At 36.5% G+C, this 13,406-nt stretch overlaps 1 protein-coding gene across 3 annotated transcripts in view; it reads right to left on the bottom strand.

The window, feature by feature from the left end:
* Window positions 1–13,406, bottom strand: part of LOC136026532 (rap guanine nucleotide exchange factor 4-like) — a 788,659-nt gene that overhangs the window by 677,059 nt on the left and 98,194 nt on the right. For all 3 annotated transcript variants that reach the window (XM_065703199.1, XM_065703201.1, XM_065703204.1), the window contains one exon: window positions 6,850–6,931. In XM_065703199.1, coding sequence (XP_065559271.1) covers window positions 6,850–6,931 — 82 coding nt within the window. The remainder of the gene's footprint in view (window positions 1–6,849; window positions 6,932–13,406) is intronic.

The following is a 13,406-nucleotide window of genomic DNA, read 5'->3' as shown; positions in this document are numbered from 1 at the left end:
ATTCTTCTTTTTTTTCTTTTCTCCTTTTTTGTTTGGGGAGGGGGGGTCTCTTAAGAGTCTCTTAAAGTCTGAGTCTCTTGTGTTTGTTTCTTTATTATGTTGAAAATGTTTTTTTTTTTTTTTTTTTTTTTTAATGTATTTGCTTCCTTTCTGCTCCTCTCCTGTTATTTTCCTGCTCATAGAGCCTTACGGGAAGTCCAAGTTGAGGTGTTTTGTTGAAAATTTATTGGTTTGATTGAATAAACTGACTGATCGATTGATTGATATTCTGACAACCGCCAAAGACTTAAAGCTAGGTAATAGCCTCCTTTACACCGTCTAGACCGTCACACCGTCATTTTCCGCTAATTTGAAGTTCAGGTTAGATTAGAACACATTAATATTCATTGTAAATTTCCTTCTTACAAAGAGAACGAAAACTCTTTCATTTTCAACCTAGAAATAATTTTCTACAATTCCAAATAGTGAAGGTGAATGAATAATCAATGAATTAATAAAGACTAATTAATAAATTAAGATGCTCTGACATTGTCTCTCATCATTTTCAATAAATATTTATTGACAAAACTTTTGAAGGAGTAGCAATAACAACAATAACAACCTAACAAAATTTTATAACAGCAATAATAAGAACAAAAGTGTGCAACAAAACAATACTGCAACAAAACAATAACAACAAAAAGAACAAAACAATAAAAAAAAAAATAAAGTCTGACATTGAAGGTGAAGGAATAATTAGTAAGTTAATACGGATTGTTAACAAATTAAGATAATATGGCGTTGTCTCTCATCATTTTTATGAATTGGCATGAGACAAGTAATTACAGATAAAATTTTTGAAAACTTTTTTTCTTAAAAAAAAAATAAGGAACAACAGTAATAATAATGTATCTTAATGTGATTGATCGCTAGTGGTTCTGGATATGCCCCCAAGCCAATAATTAACGTCTAATAATTAATCGTCTGTAGACAAGGACGTACCGAGGGGTAAGGGTATCTTGGGGCCTCACCTCTCACCCCAGTCTAAAATTTACTTGAGTGTATTGGCGCGTCTTGATCAAGTTATCAAATAAATTTATTTCTTATATTAGACGTCACCCCTACCCCGAAATTTTTTTTATTATCCTCCCCAGAAAAACCTCCTGGGTGTGTAACTGTCCGTGGATGCAGTGAAAATTAGCTAACTCTTGTTGACAAACACTAAAGAATTTTTCATAACAAGAATAAAAACATGAATAATGATATGCTATAGCATAACCATTACTCTTGTTATAATTTTAAAAGTTGCAATATTAGACCTTTGCCCAAATCAGATTATTCAAAGAAAAAAATATGTCAATAATTAACGGAGGAATTGCCCATTCTTTACCACATGGTATAAATCTTGGAGTGCCATTTGCTCCGCCACGCTTGACAATTGCACCATTGCACCACATGAAACCCCATCATACCAGGCATTACATACTTTACATGATATGCATCAAAGTTACACACGCATACCAGCCACCATCTGGTGAAAACGTTTTTTAAGTGTGCAGCTCCTCGTGGTTAACAACCTTGATGAATTGTTGTGCCAAACAAACCACTTTAAAAAGAAACCGATTTTCGATGATGGATTAATAACTAGTTTTCTCTTTCATTCATTTTTAACATTTTAAACAAGTTAGTATTATTAATTATTTTCACTTCTTATAATTAAAGATCAGAAACCCACAGTTTGTCCCTTAAAATAGGCTAGAATTATAGCCTAAAATCCGTTAAAAAGTAGGCTAAAGTCGATTGCTATACATGAACTCGGGCTATGGGCAAAGTTACAATTTTTTTGTCAACTAATTTTTGTCAAATTTTCAATTTTTTGACAATTCTTTTGGTCATGAAGGCGATACGATGTTATTTGTAACACCATGCTATTAAGAAAACATTTACTTAAATGGGCACATAGCAGAGACCCATTGGGACCGCAACAACCTTCCCAATAAATGTAACTTCCGCACCTCCCCCCTGTGTTTATACTCTCAGTTTATTTTAATGATTAACTAATACCCCCTTCCCACCACAAAATATCAAGCACCCCTCCACAGAATAAGTTAGTGGGTGCCTGAAAGTGTTTAGATATGGTTTACGTTCTTTTGGTGTTAAAAAGTATCTCAAGATTAGCTACTTGGTCTCATAAGGATTCATAAGAACAATCTAAAATTCAGAAACATGATATTATAGGGAAAATTAGACAATTTAAGGTGCTTAGAAACTTGGAAACCCTTCTTTAGACCCTTATTTGGAAAGTAGATCCCAATCTCAGAAGTATTATTCCCTTAGAAGATAGTCCGGTGACTAGTTTAATTAGCAAAAATCAATATCACCGTTTTTATCAAAAGCAGCAATTACTTGGAACAAAAATATCTGATGTTGTATCTTAACAAACTTGTCAAATTTGTAAATCGAACTGATTGATCATACCAGAGGGGTACTGACAGGATTAATTAAAAGAGCTTTGTCCACAAAATTAGTTTTTCAAAAAGAGGAAAAGAACTCCATTAAACCAAAAATGAACAAAAGGAGAATCAAACAATCTATCAAGCTTACAACCACAAATCAGAATCAATAAATAAATGAAACCCAAAACAAACAAAAATTACAATAAATAACCAAGTCAAACTTAAAGCGACCAAAAATTTACATGAGTGGGGTTAAGAGGTTAAAGAGGTAAAAGAGGTTAAAGGTTAAAGAGGTAAAAAACTCCATTAAACCAAAATGAACAAAAGGAGAATCAAACAATCTATCAAGCTTACAACCACAAATCAGCATCAATAAATAAATGAAACCCAAAACGAACAAAAATTACAATAAATAACCAAGTCAAACTTAAACCGACCAGAAATTTCCATGAGTAGGGTTCAAAACCCCCTATGCTTTCTAAAAACCAGAATATAATTTGCACTTTAATGAAAAATTCAAATAAATGCGCATTGTCAGTTTAATATATACGTTGATATTTATTCCTTAAAATCTTAATTACTTTATGATTTACTAAAGCTATAAAAGTGAAGACATTTAAAGAATTTTTGGGTTTCATTTATTTATTGATGCTGAGCTGCAGTAGTTGTATGATTTTTCTATTTAATTTTTGCTTTAATAGAATTCTTTACTTCTTTTTGAAAAACTTGTTTTGTGGAAACTTTTTTTTATTAATATCTTTTCGTTTAATATTGACATAGTCTTTTTCAGGGAAAAATAAAATAATAGTTTGAATCTTTCTGGCTTTTCTTTAAGAATTTTCTGATTACCAATCCAATGAGTCCTGTTGAAAGCATATGTTACCACCCTTTCTATATATGACCCCAGGGTATAATTTATAACCCTTTTCCTGAGAGATGTAGGGGGGGGGTTGTCCTATTCACAGACACAATTTTTGAAACCTTCAACTACGATGAAAAAAATTTTTATCTCCAAAATTTTCCTTGGAGGTGTTAAGGGAAATGATGAGCATGGAGGGGGGGGGGCTCTCAAATCACTTTGGCTCTTAAAAGGGGCACTAGAAACTTAAAAAGGCACATATACTACAACAACACCTTCTATAAAAAAAAAACCTTTTTTGCCTCCAGGGCATGACTTACAACCCTATCCCCAGGGCACTGGGGGTTGCGTCAACCCTAAAGGCATTGTTTTACTTCTTTGGGCTATTTTGAGCAAAATCGCTACCACACGATTTTAATTAGCTTCGTTTGGTGAAGAGGGGTTGTCGGAAGGGCTAGCTCCCCTCCATCACTTTTGACTGTTAAAAGGGAACTAGAAATTCCAAGTTTTTACCAAATGTGCCTCCTTTGAAGTTTATACAACCATTCCTTCCATAAAACTTTGACTCTTAAAAAGAGCAATATAACTTCTGATTATCAATCCAATGAGACTCCTCCGAAGTTTACATGACCACGCCTTTTATAAAAACCTTATATACCCCCACGGTTTTAACTTATAACCTTTGCCCTGAGGGCTGGGGGTATATGTTATCCTCAAAGAAATGATTTCCAGACCTTTCAAATACGTTGAACAAAATGGTTATTTCAAAACTGTGATTGGAAGTGTTTGGGGACCGTGGGCGCGGGAGGGGGATTAGTTGCTCTGAAAATCACTTTCAACTATTGAAAAAGCCACTATCGAAAAGTCTCCAACCGAATGAGTCCTTTTTGAAGTTTCTACAACAACACTTTCTATAGAAACATTATATTCCCCAAGGGCATAACTTAAAACCCTTGTCCGGAGGGCTGTGGGGGATGCCATCCTCAAAGACATAGTTTCCAGACCTTTCAACTACGTTAAACAATGTTGATAAGAAAATATCAAAATGTTGATTGGAAGTATTTGGGGAAATGATGGGCGCAGGGGGGAATTCGTCCTCTGATCACCTTCAACTACTAATAAGGGCACTAGCCCCCTTTATTTAGAATCAAATTAGCAGTTTTTGAAGTTTCTAAAACAACACTTCTATAAAAGCCCTATATGCCCCCAGGGCATAAATGACAGCCTCTGCCCTTGAGGACTGTGGGGAGGGGAGTGTCATCCTCAAAGGCATAATCTCCGGACCTTTCAACTACGTTTAACAAAATGACTATCTCAAAATTTTGATTGGATTTATTTGGGGAAAATAGTGGGCGTGGGAGGGGGGGGATAGATCCCTCGAATTACTTTCGACTATTAAAAAGGGCACTAGCCCTTTCAATTTCCAATCGAATGAGCTCTGTTTGAACGTTCTATGACAACTCCTTTGATACGAAGTGCCTGTATGACAAAAAATAAATAATACGTTCTTTACTTAGGCAGAACTATTGCGTTGCCTATGATAGAAGAAGATGGATCAAGTACTCCCCAATGAAGAGCATCAAGGATCCTTAATCCATTTGTCTCTAATAAGGGAAAATAGTTCTTACTGAGCCTAAACAACAAAATTTGTCCAACAAGATTGTATTTTCTTTCTTTTTCTATGTTCCTTGCGTTAAGAAACCGTTTCTAAGCCTCTATCGCTCCCTTAACCTCTAAGACAGGGCCCAGGGAATTTTTTCGCAGTTGAAAAAAGTTTGGAAGAATAGGAAGATAAGTCTACGCCAGGGTTAGAACACTGGAAGCATCAGTGATGAATATGGTCAAGCATTTTTCAAAAGTGTAGGCGCTCCGAAAGACGGAATAGGATTTGCTAAATGTTTTTTCAGAGAAATTGCCTACATATTATTTTGGGTACCCAGATGACTGACCGTATCTCAAACAGCAAGCTATACAAAAAATGTGGTTTAATTCCGCTTTCTACGGCTATAATGAAAGAAAGCTTGAGATGGCTAGGACAAGTTCTACAGATTCAGCGTAACAAATCGCCAAAGATCGTCTTTATCAGCCAACCATCTAGGTCGAAACAAAAAGCAGTTCGCCCCCAATTGGGTGGGAAGATCCAGTAAGATAGGATCTAAGAAAATTTAAAGCTTCTTAGGAAGGTATAAAAAGGGAGGCCTTGAATACACTGGGATGCAAAAGGGGTATGCGTAGCTGTGTTGGCCTCACACGGTTTGTTGCTGTAGTGAGTTGTTAGTAGTAGTAGTATTTCCCCGATATACCCTTTTGAGTATAATTGTGCTAATTCAAATATTTTTCGTGAAGTTTTGTAAAGCACTGATTCATAGGTTACTCATTCAAATCAAGCAGTTTGTTCGTATGGTCTTGGTCAAGTTGGAAATATATTGGTATTAATTATTACCCATGTCACTTCACTCTAGCTTTGTTTTTTGGATGGTAATTGCTAGTTGGAGCCTGTAAGTCATTATTTTTCCTTCTAATAGGCCTATTATTCATTTTTAGCTTATAGTCAATAGTATATTTACCAAATATTTAATACAGTAAGCTAACGCTAAAGTGTACATCTCGAGTCAGAGCCATTTGAAGGGGAGGGGCTGAAACCGGATCAGGTGCCCTGGGTGCCACAACTGGGAGGGCTGCGGCTGAGGGTTACCCATTTTGATCAAATTTTTCACTTTGATTTTACGTTTTTTGCTCATATTTAAGTTGGGAGACGGCATTGTAATTATTTTCCGCTTAGGTATCACCAACCCTAGGAACAGCTATATGTTACCGGTTTACAACAGATAGATCAATGGAAAGAACAAAAAACAAATATATAATCGGGGTTATATATTGTGCCAATAAGGAAGGTGAGTGGGGTATATTGTCGGGTTATTGACAACTATTTTGAAAGTGAGACAACAAGTAATCTAACCGTGGTATTTTATCTATTTAACATATTTCATTTGAAGTGGTCAACCATTAAAGTATTATCTCTCTAATGTCCGTACTAATATACCCTATTATACCGCCAACATTCCAGTTTACACTGTTTAAAATTCGAGAACAAACCGGTTTTATCTGTACATATTAAGAAACAATTAGCTTACGCTCGGTGGAAAACAATTGGCGGGAAACAGAATACATTGGAATTATATAATTCGGAGTATATGTTTAAACATTAGCGGTGGGGAAGGGTGGGGGGTTATGTTATTCCCACCCCCTAATGTGAAAATATATAGCCCAATTTGTTTCTAAAATATTGAATTTTCATCATGTTTTGGTATTTTTCGTTAGGATTAACCTAACTTCACTTCTTGAGTGTTGGCGGTATAATACATAAGTACCCAATTACCAATGTATTTATTTTCACTATTTAATGGGTCACTTCAAATCTTTTTATTAGTTCCTCAGATCTAAAAGAAAACCCCTTACTGCACTCAGCCAGGAACTTGAGTCTCATAGCTAAAGGAAAGGCCAAATGCCTCTACGTAAAATTCTCGGTCGTATCTAGATAAAAATGAGACTTACCACTTTTTGAATGTTGCTGGAAGTGTGCTACATTAGGGTGCACTTGTCCGTTGGCAGTACCAGTCAGATCATTTTTGTTTCTCTGTAACGAATAAACATCCACTGAGAAATCAAAAAGTTTGAAGCTTTTACAAAAATATCCTAAACAAATTTCGAAGTTTTTCTGCTTCGATTTTACATCACTACTGTCACACGAAGAAATACCGCTTTCACTCGACTTTCTATAATTGGGTAAATTACCATTAAGTTCCTCTCTTATCTTTGTGTAAATATCATTCACAACAGAATTAGAAAGCTCATCACAAAGCGCATCTTTTGTCAAAGCTGGGTCTACCACAGATTGTGATTCTTTTATGCAGGTTGACCATAACTGATCCCATTCGTACAAAACAGATGTAAGGCTCAATCTATTATCGGGAAATTCACTATAACCACAGTCTATATCAACCATTTTTTATTGACACTACTTACCTGACTCACGAATAAAATATAGCTACATAGCCAGGTTCTGAACCGAATAACTAGAAATTGCCACTATTCGACAAGAGTGCATAGACTACTATTATTCAAGATCTTTCTTCGGGTGGATTAGAGACCGAAATTGTAATTTGAGTATCGACCATGTGGAAATGTGGAGTCCTACAGCATGTGGGCACACTTTGTAACATCTGTAAAGATTCCGGAAAAGGCAGAAGGATAAGGGGCACTTAGAAAATCACTTAATCTTGTCCCCCTCTTTGTTTTGGGTGCTAGAGTGTTTCCAATGCACATAAAATTGTATGGTATGGAAATTAACTTCCGAATTTAAATGAAGGCTAAATTAAATGGAAACTAAGATATGGCATTGCATGGAATGTGGTATGGCACGGAAAATAGGCATTTCGGATGCATTTCTTGTGTTATTACTACTACTAACAACTCACCATAGCACCAAGCCGCCTGCCGCTTTCTGATTGCTTATTAGGGGGAACGTTCTAATTCATACAAGCAATCTTGCATTAATAATGTCACATGAGATGAACTAATCATACTGAAAGGTACTCGGAACTGCATAAAAATGTAAGTTTTCTTTTAACATAGTGTTTTGGTATTGTGTTTAATAATATCGTGAATGTCAGTCATGGCAACGAAATTAAGTTCCAAATTTAAATGGAAATTCAGTTAAATGGAAATTAAGATATGGCATTGAATATGGTTAGGGCATGGATTATGGTATGGTATGAAAATAGGCATTTCGAATGCATTTCTTGTGTTACTTCTCCTGCTAACAGCTCACCGTAGCACCAAGCCGCGTAAGGCTAACATAGCTGCGTGAGCTCCTCCGTCCTAATTCATTCAAAGTCTCCCTCTTTACCCCCTCCAAGGAAGTTCCCATTCCCTTAAATATTTTTTATGGGACCCCCCTCCCTCAAATACGGAAGATGTTTAAAAGCAACACATTTTTTAGTGAAAAAGATATCTTGTGTGATTTGAGGCCCGTGACAGAGAAGAGAGGCGAAATGTATTTAGAGGACTACAAAAACGTTCCTGAGACAAGTGAAAAAACCAGGAGTGAAGAAGCAATTGCCAATATTTGGCCTCCACGAGACAACACGTCTTTGGCTCGGATGAAAAAAGGACACGAAAATTAGAAACACAAACAAGAAGAGAAGCAAAATTTCAGAAGAAAAATAAATAAAACTCAAAATAAAGACAAAACAAACATAGTCCAGGAATAATCCAGTCCAAGTAGTGAAAAAAAACATACAATTTAGCAACAATTTGTACATACCAAAGATAATCGATATAAAAGTAACATTCTCAAAGAATATAGCCTCTTTCTGCATATTTTTTCTAATAATCAATAAAATATTGCACAGAGGGTTCAGGCAAAGCTCTAATAACATGATCTTTTTTTCCTCATGTAAAATAGATCGTCCTATTTTTATTCCTGTAGCCAATGTATTTTTTTTATAAAAATATGATGGAGGTTTTCTGTTTTTTAGTCAAGGAGGAGAGTCTTGAAAAATTATGGAAGGAGGAATAAGACATTTTTCACATTGGTGGTTTTGTGCATAGCAAATCCATTTAGGTATGGAGACACAGCTGGGGAAGCGAATTGGAACTAAGGAAAATTTGTAAAAGAAGGAGGGCTGATGATGCAACGTGCTGACCACTTGACGAACAAAGTGTAATACCCAAGAGGAAGCCACTTCTGCGGTTTTCTTATCTGGTAATGTCAAATGCAATTGTTAACACTTAGCAAAACAAGAAACAGACGGACGGATGTTCATGTCCAGGAAGATTCCAGATAAGATTTAGCTAAGGGGGGTAGTTATATATTGAAGTGATCTATTTAGGGTTGAGCTGTTTCAGAAGTCCATCAACCCCTAAGAGGTTTTATCATTTCCACAAGCAAACAAAGCTAAAAAACTTTGAAAAATCCCCCTGCCTCACTAACAAGAGCTAAGAGCTCATATGGCACTTGTGACGAGGCCAGAAGAGCTAAGAGCCAAGAGATCATATGGTATGAGCTCTAAAAAATTCTAAGAATCAATAGATTGAATTAAAAGGAAAATCAGAGGCTTAATGACGGTCAGGATTTAAAATAAGAGTTCTGTGTCACGATGTCTTTCTAAATATCAAAATTCATTAAGATCCGATCACCCAATCGTAAGTTATAATTACCTCATTTTTTCTAATTTTTCCTCTCCCTTTAGCCCCCCAGATGGTCGAATCTGGGAAAACGACTTTATCAAGTCAATTTGTGCAGCTCCCTGACACGCCTACCAATTTTCATCGTCCTAGCATGTCCAGAAGCACCAAACTCGCCAAATCACTGAACCCCTCCCCCCAACTCCCCCAAAGAGAGCGAGTCCATTACGGTTACGTCAATTACGTATCAAGGACATTTGCTTATTCTATCCACCAAGCTTCATCCCGATTCCTCCACTCTAAGCATTTTCCAATATTTCCCCTCCAACTCCCCTAATGTCAACAGATCTGGTCGGGATTTGAAATAAAAGCTCTGAGACATGAATTCCTTCTAGATATCAAATTTCATTAAAATCCAGTCACCCATTCTTAAGTTAGAAATACCTCAATTTTTCTAATTTTGCCAAATTAACACCCCCCAGCTCCTCCAAAGAGAACGGATCCATTCCAATTATGTCAATCACGTATCTAAAACTTGTGCTAATTCTTCCCATCAAGTTTCATCCCGATCTCTCCACTCTAAGGGTTTTCCCAGATTTCTGTTTCCCTCCTCAATCCCCCCATGTCCCCAGATCCAATTCGAGTCGAAAATGGAGCATCAGAGACATAAGATCCTTCTATATATATCAAGTTTCATTAAGATCCGATCACCTAATCGTAAGATAAAAATACCCCAATTTTCACGTTTTCCAAGAATTTCGATTTCCCCCTCCAGCTCTCCCCAATGTCGCATGATCTGATCGGAATTTAAAATTAGAGCGTTAAAGCACAAGATCCTTTTAAATATCAAATTTCATTAAGATCTGGTGACCCGTTCGTAAGTTACAAATACCTCATTTTTCCGAATCCCCCCCCCCCAACTCCACCAAAGAGAACAGATCCAGTCCGGTTATGTCAGTCACGTATCTTAGACAAGTTTTTATTCTTCCCATCCAGTTTCATCCTGATCTCTCTTCTTTAAGTATTTTCTAAGATTTTCGGCCCCCCAACTGCCCCCCCCCAATGACGCTGGATCCATTTGAGATTTAAAATAAGAGATCTCAGTTACGAGTTCCTTCTAAATATGAAGTTTCATGAAGATCCGATCACTCCTTCGTAAGTTAAAGATACGTAATTATTTCCAATTTTTCAGATTAAACCCCCCCCCCAATAGACCGGATCCGTTCCAATTATATCAATAACGTATCTAAGACTTCTGTTCATTTCTCCCGCCAAGTTTCATCCCGATCCCTCCAATCTAAGCGTTTTCCATGATTTTAGGTCCCCCCCAAACTTCCCCCAATGTCACCAGATCGGGTCGGGATTTAAAATAAGAGCTTTGAGACACGATATCCTTCTAAATATCACATTTCATTGAAATCCCATTACCCGTTCGTTAGTTAAAAATACCTCATTTTTTCTAATTTTCAGAATTGACCTCCCCCCCCCAACTACCCCAAAGAGAGCGGATCCGTTCTGGTTAGGTCAATCATGTATCTAGGACTTGTGCTTATTATTCCCACCAAGTTTCATCCCGATCCCTTCACTCTAAGTGTTTTCCAAGATTTTAGGTTCCCCCTCCCAACTCCCCCCAATGTCACCAGATCCGGTCGAAATTTAAAATAATAGCTCTGCGACACGATATAATTCCAAACATCAAATTTCATTAAGATCTGATCAACCGTTCGTAAGTTACAAATACTTCACTTTTTCTATCTTTTCCGAATTAACCGGCCCCCCACTCCCCCACCAGATGGTCAAATCGAGAAAACGACTATTTCTAATTTAATCTGGTCCAGTCCCTGATACGCCGGCCAAATTTCATCGTCCTAGCTTACCTGGAAGTGCCTAAAGTATCAAAACCGGGACCGACAGACAGACAGGCCGACAGAATTTGCGATTGCTATATGCCACTTGGTTAATACCAAGTGCCATAAAAAGAAACGAGAAGAAAAAAAAACAAGGTAAACAAAATTCACTTTGCTCCAAGCTTGGCATAATTACACCATGTATGACCAATAAGTGTTGTCACACATGGCACGTGCCACTGGGATTATAGAACCTTTGAGAGTGGGCTACCCTTTGGAATTAGCAGCAACTTTAAGGCTTTTTCTCCTGTCGAATTGTTAACCAATAATGTTTAATAACAATTTTATGTTAACTCATGGAGAGAGAAGTGTTAGCTAAGAAAAGTTCGGTACATGTGTATTACTCAGAACACGCTCAATAAGTGAAATTAGGTTCTTTATTTAAAATAAACTACGATGCAGGTATATTTTAATTAAATATTTGGTACTTGTTCATTCAGTTTATTCAATTCAATTCAGAACACACTCAAGAATTTTGCTGAGAAAATCCGGTTTCATAGCCACAAAGACAAAACTCAATTTGGTTTTCTACGCATAGTGATAGAAGATAGTGTCTGAACACGGATTTTGAAATGAAGAGTAGGGATTTGACAAAGACTGAAAAAGAGGCAATTACATTGTTCTAGGATAAGGGGTTGTTGCCAACAACAAAACAGTACGTCAATGGACACAACATGACTTTATAGTCTTAAGAGAAGGAACATTTTTGGAAGTGTAACAATTGGCCATGTTTGGAAAAAGTAAATTTGTGTGTAAATACGTGGTTTACTGACAGTAGAATACGATTTATTACTGTGTATTATATTTTAATCATATTTTGCTTTATTTCATTAGCTTTACACGAATGAACCTAACTTCACTTATTAAGTGTGTTCTGAAAAATGCACAAGTACCAAAAATTCCTTGGTAATAAGTCTCAGAAACGTGATAACATGGCGGGAAACAAAAAAAAAGAAATAAAAGGTCTGTAAATTGAAGCTTGGAACTGGTTATGGCAAAAAATTGAATAGGGATTTTTTTCTAAATTTGATATATTTGGACCAGCAAGTCAGCATATTTCTGGTTCAATACTAGTCACCTGACTTTGCTGTGCTATCAGTTCTTGAATATTGTGCATCAAAATCTCCCATAACAATTTAATTTGTTTGAAAATTAGTCTAACAATGTTAAAAGACTTTTAACGATTATCGCTAACAATTTGTGCCTGGACAAACAATAAATAGCTATTATAGCTGTAGTTAAATCAAAATATTTTTCATTTATTAAAAACACAAGATAACAGAAAAGCGTATTATGAATATTTTGGATAATTCATTTTACTATCTGAATGAAAAAGGGGATAAAGAATTTCCAAAGGTATTGATAACGGATAGGTGACGAATACGACCATCATAGGCGTTTCAGTCACTGGATATTTTTCAATGATACTGGTTGCAACCCTAAGGCTGGGCCTTGTGGCAGCTGGGATGGACCCTCGGCCCCGTATTTCCAAATAGAGATCAATCCACTGTTCAATCAAAGGATGTCAATCTTTGGGCTGAAGTTTCAGTAGTTTAAAACTATGCACGTCCATATATCATAGTTGGTGTCCGTCTTGAATTTTACTTTGTATTTCCATGTATTTAATTGTTTTCTAACTACCAAATTTAGTTTTCTGTTTCCAGGGAAAATTTCGACGGTTACTTTTCTCCCCTCTGAATCTGTCAGACAGGTTCTCAACAGGTGTCAACTAATGTCTTCATTAGGAGTAGCGGAGAATTATCGCGTGACTGGCACAAGCACATATAGGGTTTCCAGCGGTCCTCCCTTATTTTTTTGCATCTTGACCATAAGAAGGTCTTGACCATGTGAAAGTCCAAAATTTAATCTAACCGGAAATAATTGCAAATTCCACGAGGAAATAAGCGTGAAGTTTGTCTTTCAGTAAGGTAAGCAGGGTTGCCACCTATAGCACGAATGTGCTATTTTAGGATTATTTTATTACGTGTAACACGTGCTCAGGGTTGGTAAAATAGC

The sequence above is a fragment of the Artemia franciscana genome, chromosome 4 (genome assembly GCF_032884065.1).
Source record: "Artemia franciscana chromosome 4, ASM3288406v1, whole genome shotgun sequence".
Taxonomy (NCBI): domain Eukaryota; kingdom Metazoa; phylum Arthropoda; class Branchiopoda; order Anostraca; family Artemiidae; genus Artemia; species Artemia franciscana.
This window is presented reverse-complemented; position numbering and strand designations above follow the sequence as displayed.